At 42.6% G+C, this 16,433-nt stretch overlaps 1 protein-coding gene across 3 annotated transcripts in view; it reads right to left on the reverse strand.

The window, feature by feature from the left end:
- Positions 1-200: 200 nt before the first annotated feature.
- LOC115588349 (calcium/calmodulin-dependent 3',5'-cyclic nucleotide phosphodiesterase 1A-like) overlaps positions 201-16,433 on the reverse strand; it is a 159,583-nt gene continuing 143,350 nt past the window's right edge. For 2 of the 3 annotated variants that reach the window (XM_030428937.1, XM_030428936.1), the window contains 6 exons: positions 14,567-14,687; positions 7,338-7,419; positions 6,950-7,070; positions 3,765-3,949; positions 3,431-3,625; positions 201-2,718 (listed from right to left, as the gene is read on the reverse strand). In XM_030428937.1, coding sequence (XP_030284797.1) covers positions 2,660-2,718; positions 3,431-3,625; positions 3,765-3,949; positions 6,950-7,070; positions 7,338-7,419; positions 14,567-14,687 — 763 coding nt within the window. In that variant the 3' untranslated portion in view covers positions 201-2,659. Of the gene's footprint in view, positions 2,719-3,412; positions 3,626-3,764; positions 3,950-6,949; positions 7,071-7,337; positions 7,420-14,566; positions 14,688-16,433 lie in introns of all 3 variants that reach the window. The other variant, XM_030428938.1, reaches the window with a different exon arrangement.

Consider the following 16,433-nt stretch of genomic DNA (forward strand, 5'->3'; position numbering starts at 1 on the left):
AATTGTAAAGGAAAAAACGACCTCAATGGAAGGTGTTGCGTGGACAAGCCCCAACAGCAGCATGCATTGACAGCAGCATGCCCTGATGCACGTGGACTGTGAGGGCCCATTCATTGCTGCTTGCAGCTTTTTGTAACTTGTTTTTGAAAAGTTACAGTACTTTTACTTGTGGGATTTGTCAGAAAGGACAACACATCATAGAGATTGATATGTTTTGTATTTGACAGAAACCAAGAGATAACAGTTAAAACAGACACACAGAATAGGAACTTGCTATTTTTTTTTTATTGGACTATTTCTTTCAAAAAGCTCTTGTGACTGACAAGAGCTAGCATCTTCCTGTTTCGCTAATATTCTAGTGGTAAGCTTGCCTGCCACAGAACTTCACCAATTACCTACAAATCACCACATCACTAAGCTATTACAATCATCTGTTTCACAAGGACACACCAATGAACTCTGCTGAGACCTTATGGATGGGGGTTTGGCCTGAACACACACACACACACACACACACACACACCTCCCTCTGTGTGTGGCAAGCAGGATAACAAACAGCTTTTTGGCCACAGCTAAAATGATGATGAAAAGATAATGCCAATGACAATGGCTTGATGCAGAAGCTCTGGATTTATTGGAAACAATCCTGCGCAGCCACCACTTGAATTTAATTCCACACATTGTATAATTCTAATAGTGATAGTGAACCCTAATCTTTATCTGCAGCTTTGCAGAAAATCCCAGTTTAAACCAAAGAGACATGCAAAAAAACCAAAAGCAAATTAAAAACAAAAACTGTGCAGCATAATGAAGCGCCAAACCGGGGGGGTACAGCCGGACTTTCTTGCTTTGTCTTTGAATTTGCTGTGTGTTCACAATTTAGGATTTTCTAACAAGAAAGCAGTTACACCCTCCTGCTCTACTAGGAAAGACAATGTACCGACTGTCCTCAGTTGCTCACCTGGTAGAGCATATGCCATATGCTGAGTCCTTACCACAGCAGTCTGAGGCCTCTGTCTCTCCCCTGCCTTTTCTTTATCTCTCCTGCTGTGACTGTCTAAATGAAGCAGAGATGCCGAAAAAAACCTTTAAAATCACTTACCAATCATGTGACAGCAAGACTCAGTCATGCTAGCTTCTCTGAGCCTATTCATCCACAGAAATACTTTGAGCTTAATACTCATGTCAGCATCCTACCATGCTTACTAAGTAAAGCTTGAATGCTAATGTTCAACAGGTTTAATGTCACCAATTAATATAGCGCATTAGCAAGCTAACCCTTTTTAAACAAGCACAAACCCCAAGGTACAGCTGATGCTGACGAGTATGTCATTAGTTATGCAGGTATTTTTCATGCAACTATTGACTTCAGATTTTATTTTATTTTTTTTAAATTGAACCTGTTTTCACCTCAGGATAGTGCAACAAAAAAAAGTCATTAGGATTAATTGTTTTGGAATCATAAAAATCTGCAAAATTTCATGTCAGTCTGTCCAATAGCTGTTGAAATATTTCAGTCTGGACTAAAGTGGTGGATCAACCAACAAAAAGACCATTGACTCCATCCCTAAAGCCATGCTGCTTGCGTGATTAACAGCTGCTGTGTTCTAAGGGACCTATTGGAAAAAAAATTATCCTTTTGGCCCATGATCTTCTCTTGAAAGATTATGCCTCAAGGCAGAAAAGTTGATAAACTGGAAATTTAAAACACATTATGTTTGCCTGCCACAATTCCAAGAGAACAGGATTTGCATTACAGTGAACTAATTGGATGGTGAATCATAACAGACGTAAAAATGTGCATCATGTTTAAATCTGGCTGAGCAACCAGCTCAGTAATATCAAGTTAAATCATCTGTATATTTTAATGACCCATGGATCATTACAAATATGCTGTGTTTTACATGTAGCACATAGTCAAACTGAGAAAAAAAAAAATCATGTTTCGAAAAATTTGATGCATCACTCATTTTATCATTGTATCATAGGCCTCTCAATCTAATTGTGAGTGATTAGATTTTTCTATCATTACTATCTTTGACAGCCCGGGCATCACATATTGGGTCATAGGCTGAAACAAAATACGCCTGATATGAACCGAGAGCAGACAAACAGACAAAGGATCAGTAATCATTCTTCAAGCTCCTTGCACATTCTAAGAGGTGTACAACAATGCAACTGTTACTCTCCTTAGCTTCAGTCACAAAACCTTCACAACCGCTTCTTAACAGCTCCATGTCTTATTCCTCCAGGTAATGGTCAGCTAGCAAGTCAGACTGTGGCAGGGAATTTCAGCCACTGTCTGCTCTTTGGTTTTCACCCGTCTCACCTTTTTATTCAAATGTATATATTATCACTTATTTAGCAATGTTTTTCCTCAGAGTCTTTAATGAAATCACAAAACACTTTCACCAAAGAGAATTGACCATGAAGCTGCTAAGAAGCTGTAATTTGATGAATGCTGTTACTGTGAATATGATATTTTCATGATCAGTTGTGAACACAAGGTCTGGTGGCCCTATGAGAGCCACTGAACCACACTGATTCGGCTGCTGTGTTTAAACAGGAAAGCCTGAACTCTCGCTGTCACTGCACCGCAACATCTGTTGCCATGGGGACCTGCCACAGTCAGATACAGTGGTGAGATAGCCATGGTGTGTTAGGCATTTTCAGGCAGTTCGTCATCATCCTCCTGCATCTCCTCCCCTGGCCTCGCCCCTGCAAAGGTTGCCACAGCAACAGGTCAGTTCATTGAGAGAGTGTGTTTAGGAAATTGTGGCATATGATGGGTACAACCCCAGTCTTTTATTTGATATGTCCTCTTATTTCTAGTCAAGAAACATTTCACTTATAATCATCATGGGATCATCATGCTTTGCAGCACAATGTATCATCATTTCCATGCAGTCACATGTAAGGTTGCTAATCCCTATAGTCAGATTTGATATGTGTTATATGACTTCAATCTTCCCTAAAACATTTAACCTAATAAAATATTTTCAGTCTTTAAAAGACACCATGATCATATTCTGGCTCATTAAATAAAGCAGCTTGTTATTCATGTCAAGGTGTTTGTTAAACAGGTAACAGGCTTCAGAGAAAAAACACCACTGCTCTGCACTGAAAACTGTGTACCTCCTATTAGTATTTTTGCTCATGTAGGCAGACACAAACAACTGTAAAAACTTACTGAGAGCTAATCCAGCTGTGATCATCAGCAATGGATCTTGTGTCACATGATGCTTAAGAGGAAAGGTTGTCTAATTTCCCTTAAAACACATTTCCTCAGTTTTCATCTTTTCTTAAGAGGTTCTCTTGTGTCTCTCCTCACATCTTCAGTGGGACGGACTAAGACGCAAGTAAATATGCCAGTGATGGTATTGGGATGCAATGTAAGAGACTTGGGATGTACCCTATATCATGTTTGTACCATTCCAGGTCGGGTGATCTGCATGCATGTGGTCTGGACACTCGTCGTTGTGTTTTCCCACTGGAGGAGAGCCGCCTGACTTCTGTGATTGGTCAGAGATGTGTCCATCAGGGATGCTGTGAGTGGGTGAGACATGGGTTTGGATGTCTGAGTTGACATCCGACTCCACTTCCTCTTGCTCCTTATTGGCAAGCTCTGTGCACAATAGAAACAGAGGAAAGTTTGAGTTACAGGACACATAAAGAATCATCTCCCTTCTATATTCATAGGAAGAAACTTATGCACTGCACAAAGCATTTTAAGTTTAACATCAGTTAACTGGGGTGTTTTATACCATGCACAGACAGCTCTTTCCATCTGTCTTTGTTGCTGGCAATGACGCCAGATAGGTGGAGCCTCAGAGCTGGCAGGTCAATGGCTGTCAGTGAAAAGTCAATCTGTCCATCATCACTGTTCCCATGGCGACCACTGCTGTGTCTCTGCACCGACTCTACAGTAACTGAACCACTTCCTGTTAAACTGGAACCAAGCAGAGTTATGGAATCAATGGAGCCAAGTCGCAAGTATCAAGACACAAGTCAGGGGCCTCATCTAAAACAACTGGGAGGCCCATATAAACTGATTTGGCAACAGGGAATTAACTCCTGAAATTTCATTACGTTTCTACCCTTGAAGTTCCCTTAGGTCTATTGCAGGGGTACTCAAATACAAATCTTAAAGGGCCACAAAGATTTTTTTGAATGACTCAGAGGTCCATGTATTGAGGTCGGTCAGGCCACATGCAATAATACTGTAATATTCAAAACAAAATGTCCTTTTCATTCTAAACAACAAAATACGAACTAAAATAAAATGTAATTTCCATTTTTACATAAATTAAAATACGTAGTTGAATATTTCCTCTTTTGGTTTGCCTTCAAACATTGTGTCCATCACTTCAGTCATGCATTATTTTATTTCATTGTGACATAGATGTGACAAGAATCCTGCTTGCAGCTTGATATGACGATTTCAGTGCATTTATTTGTGTTTTGCTTATCTCTGAATTTTGAGGAAATGTCTCTTCAAAATTCCTATGCTTCGTCTCATAATGCCGTTTCAAATTGGAAATCTTCATCACAGCTTCTCCTGGCATATTGTAACGCCACTTGTGGACTGTGGCGCAATGGATCTTGGGTATTCTGTTGTTGTTGGTGTAATTATGGTTCGTGAAAGTGTTTGTGAATAAGATGATATGTAAGATGGTTGTGGGTTATTTCACGTCATTTGTTCTGTGATTAAATGGTGTTTTAACAAGGATGATACCAATTTTGGCACCGTGAGTGAAAGGGTGTTTGCCGGGAGAAACTCCCCGTCCGTTACACTCTTTGCAACATTGAATATACATGAGGTCGCTAACGTTAGCTAAAACTTGTCAAACTGCGCAAGGTGGTAAAGTAAGACGAAGGATTTAAAACCGCTGCACTGTCAGATACGTGGAGATTGTCCCGGTTGGAGGCAGAATAAATGCAACTTTGAAGATCCTATTTCTGCGAGTTGCCGATTATCACTGTCCACTTTGTCATAACAGTTTACTTGGAAACACGCCATATTCAATCTCTTACCACCAGCAAAATGTGAATACGCGAAGTGCTCCGAAAACGAAAGTGAAAGTTAAAAGTTGCGCTCTGTCTGTGTATCGTTGGCATGGAGACAAGTCCCTCTATACACGTGCTGACCCAACCAAAACACATAGTGAAGGAATAATAGTTTGGGGGCCACAAACAGGAGGCCGGCGGGCCGGATGCGGCCCGGGGGCCGCCTATTGAGGACCGCTGGACTATTGCATGGCCTCCTGTAAGCTTACACATATCTTAAAGTGAAACTCTTGCCAAAATGCAACCAAGGCTTTATTTGTGATTGAATATGAGTCAAACCTTCGGGTAAATGCATAATTATGACAAAAGAGGCACTTTTAAGATTTACCGTAGTTTCGTTTTCAAGGCACGTTAACAGGAGTGCTAGGGGCAGGATACAATGGCATCAAAATCGCTATTTTTAAAACACTAAGAAGGCTCGACACAACATAAAACTTTGCTTGTAGCATCACCAGGGTCTCTACTCATGAACACAAGCCTCATATTACAAGCAATACTACAATCAGCAGCCGGAAAAGTCACGTGACATTTCGCGTGGATAGTTGTTGCCGGAAGCCAGTATGCTACCGGTGTCCTGAGAGACACAAACACCCTTCCCCCATCCCATCTAGAAGCTGTCGTCACTAACATTTCAGTAGAATATAACCAAAAGTGCATTACCTCCACTCTTTCTGCAGCCACTTATACAGCTCTTGGAATAGCATTTTTTCCCAAAAACGCTTTCTTTGGTTTCCCGAGTGTTGGAGTCATCGTGAAGTCGTCATGGTCAAAGTGGTCATTACAAACTCGGTAGTCCTTCTTAGCGTCTTGATCGGCGTGTTGATGTCGAGTTGCAAAACAGTTAGCCACTGATTCAGGATATCCCTACTACTACAACTTTGGTGCCTCCTCTCGGTCTTCTTCGCTGTTGTGCTGTGTTTGTGTCTCTCAGGTCACCAGTAGCATACTGGCTTCCGGCAACAACTATCCACGCGAGATGTCACGTGACTTTTCCGGCTGCTGATTGTAGTATTGTTTGTAATATGAGGCTCCCTTTTCAACGTGGACGGCAATGTTGCTTTTCGCTAACGACAAAACAATGAATTATCCGTGCATTCATATGGAACTAAGCTTGAGGAGCGTCCCACCGTTACTCTCCTTCCTGATGGTCGCACTCGTAGATCGACACTTTTTGCCTGGCATGACGGCCACGCGCCGGAGATGCAGCAGCTAACATGAGTAGTTCAAAAACCTTATTTTTCATAAATGCTGTGTACACAAACAATGTTCTCAATGCTCGTGTTCATGAGTAGAGACCCTGGTGATGCTACGAGCAAAGTTTCATGTTGTGTCGAACCTTCTTAGTGTTTTAAAAATTGCAATTTTGATGCCATCGTATCCCGTGCCGAAAACAAAACTACGGTAAATCTTAAAAGTGCCTCTTTCGTCATAATTATGCATTACCCGAAGGTTTGACTCATATTCAATCACAAATAAAGCCTTGGTTGCATTTTGGTGAGAGTTTCACTTAAATTAGCGCCACACACAGTGATGCATATTTTAAGATGTAAGGAAAACCATAATCCTGGTGTAAGACTGAAACTTGGTGGCAAATATCCTGAGTTTAGAATTGATACCTGGGGAGCGAAAAAGTTGCATTAGTGCTGCATTATTATGCTCATCTTATGGACATATGATTCAATGAGTAGAGTTCTCTGTCCATTGAAGCATTGGCAGTAAAAGCAGTTCCGCTTCAGAACAAATTTTCAAAACCCAATGTCCAAGTCTAAACCCAAGTCTATTAAACTTGTGGAGAAAGTAATTCTCTACAGAGAATTACAGTACAAGAATTATGATTCAAATTATGTTCCACCACTTTTCCCAAAAATAGTATTAGATATACCTGGACCTCCTGTTTCCAGTCTCTCGGGCCTTCCTGTCCTCTTCTATCAGAGGACCAATCACCTTTTCTGTTGTGTCAATCAGACCACTGAAAGTTGGCTCCACAATGAAGTCTATGAAACCTGCAACCAGACAGAGAGACGGGCAGGCAGGATGGATGGAAAAGAGAAGGAAAGGTAGGGCAATGTGTATAATTCAATCAGGTCCATCCCTCAGAGATCAGAGAATGTGTTGAGTTCCACTGGCAGGTGTGACTGTTGAACCAAAGTTAATATACAATGACAGTCTACTGTCAGAGGTCAATAGTATAGTTCTACTCTCTGTTACTAGTTAACAGTACTCCTCACCTGCCTGTGTTCATTAGGCATTTGAATGGCTGTTGTTCTTACCTATCTGGGATTGGGCGATCATGGTGGCTTTGCGGTCACAGAGAGGGGAAAAAGGAAGACCAAGTTCTATCTCTTTATCTCCCTGGAAAAGACACAGTTGTAGGATTATCAACCCTGCTTGAATTTGAATTTGACTGGGAAACATCCCAACCAGCGGTGTCAGAATAGTCATAAAATTACCCTGAACACACCAGGACATTGTCACAAGGACTCAAAGTCCAAATGGCGAGATGTTCTATTGCAGGATTGACCACCTAACTATCTGATAGGGTCAAGATTCAAAGTGATTACTGTCATATGCACAATGGAAACATGTTTCTCTGTACAATGAAATTCTTCCTTTGCTGTCTGCAGAATGCCAACAATATAAAAAGAAATATATACAACCAAAATATACAAAGTAAAACATTTTTGCAAGGCACAGAATGTGCTAAATATGAAAAAGCAACAACAATATTAATAATAATAAAACAGTACAAATCTGTAAGTGCAATTGTGCACATGTAAAATGTAAAATGTAAACTTGGAACAGTTATGAGGTAAAGTATGTGATTATAAACACCTATCCCTTATCAAGGAGTCTAATGACAGTGGGAAAGAAATAGTTTTTTATTCTGGTGGTCTTGGATTGAACAGTTCTGTACCTCCGGCCTGAGGGCAGAAGTGTGAACAGTCCGTGCTGGGGGTGGGTGGGGTCTTTGAGGATGGAGGCAGCTCTCCTGTGGACTCTGTGGTGGTAGATGCTCTGCAGAGAGGGCAGTGGAGTCCTGGTGATCTTCTCAGCAGACTTTACCACTCTCTGCAGGCGTTTGCGGTCCAAAGTAGAAGTGCTGCCGACTGTCGTACCAGACGGTGATACAGCCGGTCAAGATGCTCTCAACAATGCAGCTGGTTTTCAGCTGAAGTTTCTGAGGATCTCAGGCAACATTAGGGGTGATCAGAGGTCAACGATTTGATTCTAAACCGATTTTCGATGCATCTTAATGCAATAATTTTTTTGTGTACATTTCCATGCATGATGTAAAATAATAATAATAATAACAATATTAAATAATAATAATAACAATAATCATCATCATCATCATCATCATCATCGTCATCAAATCTGAGTTTGCTAATCGCTTCCGACTTTTGTGGTGATCATTAAAGAAAATCAACAGATTAATTAACTTAATATTTCATTAATATTTCATTACTTTAAAATTGTATTAAAGAAAAGGCTTTTCTTTGACATAAATAGATTTGACTTGAACACAAATCCTCCTGTTACAGGCAATGAGCATATCCTTGAGAGGAGGTTGTTGTCCTCACACCATGACACCAGACTGGCCACCTCCCTCCTGTAGGCCGCTTCATCCCCAGTGATGCATCCTATCACTGCGGTGTCATCCACAACCTTTAGTATGGTGTTGTCTTTGTGGGAGGTGACACAGTCATGGGTGAATAGGGTGTAGAGGATGGGGCTGAGGACGCATCCCTGTGGAGTGCCAATGTTTGTGATGATGCTGGCTGAAGTCCTATTTCCAGTCCTTACAGACTGGGGCCTGCCAGTCAGAAAGTTTAGGAGGCATTCACAGATGGTGGGGTGCAGACCAAGTGGAGACAGTTTGACGGTGAGTTTGTGGGGGATGACTGTGTTGAAGGCATAGCTGTAGTCCACAAAGAGCATCCGGATGTAGGAGTCTTTATTTTCCAGGAGAGGGAATAATGGAGAACAGCATCTGAGGTGGACCTGTTGGGCCGGTAGGCGTATTGCAGATGGTCCAGGGTGTCCGGTATGCTGCTCTGAATGTGGGTCAGCACCACTCTCTCAAAACGCTTCATAATGATTGTAGTGAGTGCTTCTGGCCTGTAATCATTCAGGCAGGCGGGTGGGTTCTTCTTGGGGAGGGGAACGATGGTTGTGGTCTTAAGCAGGAGGGAAGGGTGCTGTGGCTGGGGGAAAGGTTGAAGATGGAGATGAGAACATCAGCCAGCTTATTGGCGCATGCTCTGAGAGCCCGCCCAGGGATATTGTCTGGTCCGGCTGCTTTGTGGGGGTGGATGTTCCTCAGGACTCTGTGTACCTGAAAAGACGGTTGGTGGGGGGGAGGGGGTCTTGGCGTGCGAGTGCCTCCTCTCTGTGGTGTGGCTGGAGGTCTCAAAGTGGGTGTAGAAGGTGTTAAGGCCCCCACACACCGCCCAGACTCAAACCAACAGCCAACTGCCTTTATCTGACCACTCTGTTGCCACTCATCTGACCCGTTCGGCAGAAAAGTTGCAATGAACACACAGCTTCGATGTGCTGCCAGCTCCACAGTAGCGTGTACGTTTGCGCAAGATGCAATAAGCGGCTGGCGCTAGTGTTGCGTATAAAAAGGACGCTGGACGAGAGCTTTATGCACGCAACTCTCTTTACTTTCGATCAAAACTAAACTTAACTATTTCAGACAAAAACAGCTGCATACTAAACATGCAGCAAGGCATTACCAAACGGACACAGAACACATCAATTTGTCCTGATCGGACATAACAGCTAGTCTCGTGCCAGTAACGTTACTCCAAAACATGAAAACGGGGAATGACTGAACAGAGTGCATAGAAAAACAAAGCGCACACAGTATTCCACCCCTCCCACACACCCCGCTGATTCGCGAGCACACCGCAGTCAGAATGGTCATACAGCTGGCATACAGCCAATCAGAGAATCCAATGGCTCAGATGGCCAAGAGCCAACCTCCTCAGACTTTGCATGTTGAATCGGAGCAGACAACGTCCGCGCGGCTCCGAAAGCTTCCAGCGCAGCTGAACACACCAAACAGATATGTTCCCGACCTCGTCTGAGTCTCCCCAAACGCTTCAGACGTCCAGCGGTTGGGCTGGTGTGTTCCTGCCTTTAAGGCCATCCGGCAGGCTGTCTGCGGAGTTGATGGTGCTGGTGGTGGTCCTGTAGTCAGTGATGTTCTGTAGGAATTGCCACATCTGCCCGGAGTCAGCAGTGGAATAAAAGCCGCCCAGCTTTTCTCTGTACTGACTTTTGGCCGCTGTGATGGCTTTTTTTCCAGTCCATAGCCAGAGCTTTGTAATCCGTCTCATTGCCTGATTTAAATGCAAGAGACTGGGTTAGCAGCATGTGACGTACCTGACTGTTAACCCTCTGGGATCCAGGATATAAGCCGTTTTTGACTATTTTTGATTTTGCCATTATATTTCACCTTAAAAACTATTAAAAAAGCCTTGTTTGGTGTCATTATTTTCAGCACAACCTCACATGTGTGACAGTTATTTTGACATACTGTATTCACACAATGGACCTAAAATCACCCAAAAAAAAACATAAAATCTGAGTAAATAAAAAAGTAAAATGTTTTACTGTGAAAACCGCAAATATTTTTGACAAAACATTTTTATTATCAAATTTACAACGTTATATGTAACTATTTACATTTAAATGCAGGCAATGCCTCAGGCTCAGGTCTCCCTCAGCTCCTTCCAGCTGAATGAAGAGCTGCATTTCCTGCTCCACATTCAGCAGTCTCCTCATTGTTTTGACTCATTAAACAGAAAACGACTACACTGCACACTAAACAAACTACACCAAACACTAAATAACACACTAACTATACACTCCAAACATGCTAAATGTCACAAATCTCTCAACTCTCAAAACTCGCCATCTCTATCACCTTCACTGTCGCTGTAACTCTTTTGCCACCATCCCTCCCACAACTTCCCCCTGTTCCTCAGCAACCTAATCACATGGTTTGCCATATAATTTTGTGATTGGTTGGTGTGGTGCCTTTTTCCACCAGTAGGAAAGGGGGTGTCACATGTTTTTTTGCTTGCAAACACTTACTGCTTTCGTGAGAAAAGCCTGTTTTTACCCTTTCTTCCTGCAACAAACGCGCAGCAATTGTGATGGCAATGTTCGCAAAAAAGCGTGGCGTACATCATTTATCATAAGTCCGGTTTAACTTGGCCTATCAACATAATTTTAAAACTGGCATCTAGTTTGAAGGCCGCACCAACACATAAGTCGGCTGTGTCTTGCTGCTACGTCGTCCTAAATTGGTCATGTGATTTTGACGCGCCATTGCTTTCGCCAACCTCAGAGGGTTAATCCAGGGTTTCTGGTTGGGAAACTTCTTGACTTGTATGGTGGGCATGACATTGTTGACACAAGTGCTAATACACCCAGTCACATAGTTAACATAGTCCTGCATGCTGACAGAAGAGTCCTCCAAAGTGACTGCAGCTTAAAACACATTCCACTCTGTCCGAGCAAAACAGTTCTGCAGGAAGAGTTGTCACAAATGTCATATCGTCAGACATCAGAGTTCACAAAGAAATGTGAATTGTTCTTCCAAGACAAGGTGGAGTGACCTGTGTAGATTCTAATCTACATGCCTGACTGTATACCTCAACCACTTAACAGACACTGATAGTGATTTTTAACAATTAAAGCTAAATAAACGTTTGATAACCGCGCAGGGAGAAGGACATTTCACTTTTCAGTTTCAGTTTCAAAGGGTGGAGGCAGGACCCCAGGCCAACAAAGGCCGACTGGAGGATCCACACAACGTTTCTTCCATCTTCATCCTGATAAGACCCAACTTCCTTCCCCTACAGCCTCATCAGGTATGACAAACTTTTCAAGGGTTGAATAATATTGTTGATGGTTTACAGGTTCAAGTATCATACAAGTGTATGCTATGAAAATGCCAATTTCAAACTTAGATTTCCTGGTTTCTTCCCGGTTACTCTCAACACCCTCTTTGAATGATGCAAGCACAGTCTGTTTTAAAGTTCCCCCATTCAAAGTTCTATTGTGTTGCTTCTACTTAATTTTCATCTACTTGGTTCAAACCCCCAAACCAATGGGTTCTTTTTTTAGTGTTTGTAAGCATACTTTAGTCTGTGTTATGTTATCGTCATGTATTTGTCTGTAGTGTAATGAATACATGTTGACCTCAAAGTCATTGTTTCTGTACATTTTATAGTTTGGTCATTAAACGTGTTCCGATTTTGCAGATACTTCACTTTTCTCTACAATCAATCATTCCCCTGAATGAATGTGGGTGTTAGTAGATTTGCATCCACTTTTTGTCACTGGGGCATAACAAACGTAACAAAGCAATCAGTGTAAATTCAAGCAGATAGAGGGGTGTGGATGCCCAAAAAGCACTCTGACTACCAAAGACATCGTCTTTTCAGTTCTGTAATAGATGTACTTAATGGCTACTTTACAAGGTTTTTGCTGCATTCATGCACACACTCATACAATTATGAAAGCAAAACTACCACACGGGGTTCTGGTCTGACTATCAGGGGCAATATAGGGTTCAGTGTCCAGTCTGAGTGCACTTCAGTATGTGGACAGGAGGAGGCGTATATCAAAACGTTAGTGGATGACCTGCTCTGCCTTCTGAGCGACAGCCACCCCATAATAATAATAATATAATAATAATAAACTTTATTTGTATAGCACTTTTCTTAACAAGGTTACAACGTGCTTTACAGACAAGAAATAAAAACACAGTAGATAACAGGTAAAAATTACAATAAACACAACAAAGTAAAGTAAAGTGCAATTTAGAGAAAGCTGGCATTGACAAGACATAGAAAGTGGCAAGAGCTGGAAAGAAAAAACAACAAGGGATTAAGGAGTTAAAGAGGCTTTACGATAAAAGAAGGTTTTCAGTAGGGATTTAAAGGAGGCTAAAGATGATGCCTGTCTAATCTCAAGGGGAAGTGAGTTCCAGAGACTTGGGGCCCTAACAGCAAAGGCCCGGTCACCCTTGGTCACCAGCCGGGATCTAGGGACCACCAGTAGGGCCCCATCCACAGATCTCAGTGTACGTAACGGGACATAGGGGACCAGAAGATTCGAGATGTAAATAGGGGCAAGGCCGTTTAAAGCTTTAAAAGTGAGTAAGAGAATTTTAAAATCAATTCTGAATAAAATGGGTAGCCAGTGCAAAGCTGCTAAAACCGGAATTATGTGGTGATATTTTTTGGTTCCTGTTAAAATTCGGGCAGCAGCATTCTGCACCAGTTGGAGTCTGTGGAGGGAGCTCTGACTGATTCCCGTATACAGTCCATTGCAGTAATCCAGACGAGAGAAGATAAAAGCATGTACGACCTTTTGTAAGTCAGAATGGGATAAAAAGGATCTAATTTTGGAAATTGTTTTCAGGTGGAGGAAACAAGACTTGACAGTGCTCTTTACCTGTGCATTAAAACAAAGCTCAGCATCAAACACAACTCCGAGGTTTTCAGCAGCCTGCTTCAGATTCAGGGAGAGGGGACCAAGATGACTTTGAAGCAGATTGGAAGAATGTTTTGAACCAAAGGCTATGATCTCAGTTTTTATTTTCGTTGAGTTTTAAAACGTTTTGTGACATCCAGCTCTTCACATCCTTGAGGCAAGTCAGAGGATTGCCAATAGTGGCAGAGTTACCATGCTGGAGGGGGACATATAATTGGGTGTCGTCAGCATAACAGTGATGGGAGACGCCGTGATGTTGAATTAACTGGCTGAGAAGAAGCATGTATATTGAGAATAATAGTGGCCCAAGAATGGACCCTTGAGGAACACCTCAGTTGAAAGGAGCAGAAGTAGAGAAGTGAGTACCAACAACCACTGCGAAGGTTCTGTTCTTGAGATATGAATCAAGCAGGTTTAGGGCAGTACCCTTTATGCCTACCGATGTTTTAAGGCGATGTAGGAGAATACGGTGGTTATCTGTGTCAAAGGCAGAGCTTAAATCTAAAAGCAAAAGGTCATTGGTCACTTTAATTAGGGCCGTCTCTGTGCTGTGGCGAGCTTTGGCCATGCTACCATAAAAGGTATGACGAGGAGCAACATTACCATGTTTTCAACACAAAGTCAAGAGGATGGAAAAAGGAAAATTCCAGTGTGAATAAACCTTGGTGTGTTCCCATTATGATAGCTACTATATGACGTGTGCTGAGATAAGAGCCATTTCTTCTATTTGTGTTTACTTTCAGTCAGACTCAGAGACTAGCATTTGAAATGATTCATGTGAAAACTATGTTTATTAAGAAAGCTGTAGGAGGTAAGCAGCTTGCCACAATAGAAGCTGTTTTGCAGATACCTCATTTCCTTGCATCACTATAATAAAGGTAGCAAAGCAGATAGGAATTTTTCTTCCTTTGTGTGTGCGTATCTGTGTGTGTGTGTGTGCGTGCATCCGTGTGTGTGTGTGTGTGTGTGTGTGTGTATCTACCTGTTGAAAGAACTCCTCCATCAGATTGTGAGTCCAACGGTAGTGCAATGGCCAGGCTTTGGCTGGATGACTAATGTCTGCAGCGTGAAGCATCAGCGACAAAACCTTCACTTTGTCTAAACTGGAGATAGACAACAAAACAATTGAATCAAAAAGTCCCTTAAAAAGCTCTCAATAATAAACCATTTGATCCGAAGTGTGAATTCTATAGTATAAACTGCCCAGATGCTGTTCCTGCCTCAAGTGGAGGAGTTTAAGTATCTTGGGGTCTTGTTCACGAGTGAGGGAAGGATGGAGCGTGAGATTGACAGGCGGATCGGTGCAGCGGCCGCAGTAATGCGGTCTTTGTATCGGTCTGTCGTGGTAAAGAGAGAGCTGAGCCAAAAGGCGAAGCTCTCGATTTACCAGTCAATCTACGTTCCGACCCTCACCTATGGCCATGAACTTTGGGTCATGACCGAAAAAATAAGATCCCAGATACAAGCGGCCGAAATGAGTTTCCTCCGCAGGGTGGCAGGGCGCTCCCTTAGAGATAGGGTGAAGAGCTCTGTCACCCGGGAGGAGCTCGGAGTAGAGCCGCTGCTCCTCCACATCGAGAGGAGCCAGCTGAGGTGGCTCGGGCATCTGTTTCGGATGCCCCCGGGACACCTCCCTCGGGAGGTGTTCCTGGCATGTCCCGCCCGGAGGAGACCCCGGGGAAGACCCAGGACACGCTGGTGTGACTATGTCACTCAGCTGGCCTGGGAACGCCTTGGGATCCTCCCGGAAGAGTTGGAGGCAGTGTCCGGGGAGAGGGAAGTCTGGGTGTCCCTGCTCAGGCAGCTGCCCCCGCGACCCGGCCCCGGATAAGCGGACGATAATGGATGGATGGATGGATGGAAATTATCCACTACTAAATATTTTAATGAGCCAATGTTAAGTTGAAGTTCTCCTCTCTATCTATTAGTGTTATTTACATGTGTGGCTTCTACAGAGATATTAGGAAAAAAGACGAGATTGCAAATCCAAATGAGTTTAACAGAAATGAACTGTTATATAGAGAATCTTTCAACTGGCATTAATGTACATAAATATCTTCAATTAACACAAAGGCAAGATAGTGCTACAGTTTGTCTCAGTTGCTATTGAAACACTTTACACTCACTTTTGTAATAACTGCGCCAGCTTAGCAAGGCCAGGTAACTTCTGAATGTCACATTCACACCATGCTAGTAGCAGAAGCTAACAGCAAAACAACAACTCAATTTGATAAATCACAAAGACTCATCTGAATGCTTATGAACAAGAAAGGCATAAGTGACTGACACTTAGTTGCATGCACAAAGAACACTGAAAAGTAGAGTTGGCTGAGAAGAAATCTCTACAAGAAGATGCAGAACTGAGCAGCATACTACCTCATAAAGAAAAAGCCAACTGAAAGGCAGGTCGAAATTAAGTGTGCCTCAACATACATTTCTACAAAGAAGAGCTTTGCTACAGAGTTTACATTACAGTCTTGCTCTGGGAATTAGCTGGCCTTTAAAGCAATATTTTAGTAAAGTAAGAAAAGTAACACTTCTGGTCACTTTGTACACTGAACATTTTGGTTTAGTTTACTCAATAATACATGAAAAATGACAAAAACTGCTCCACTGCAGTCTTCTGTATGTCACGTCAGTCGTGTTGTCTTTAACTTGTATTTTGATCAGAGTGTGCACAGTGCAGATCTCCAGACAGCTGCTTCTGGTACACAGGCCGAACCAGCATGTTGACAAGCTGAATACAGTGCCTTCCACCAGAACCCATAAGGCCAAGAAGCATGACAGCTGTCCCTTCCCAGTGGCGATTCTTCTTACAGGCGACATAGCTCTGACTGTCAATAGTTAAG

This window comes from Sparus aurata, chromosome 9 (assembly GCF_900880675.1).
Source record: "Sparus aurata chromosome 9, fSpaAur1.1, whole genome shotgun sequence".
Taxonomy (NCBI): Eukaryota; Metazoa; Chordata; class Actinopteri; order Spariformes; family Sparidae; genus Sparus; species Sparus aurata.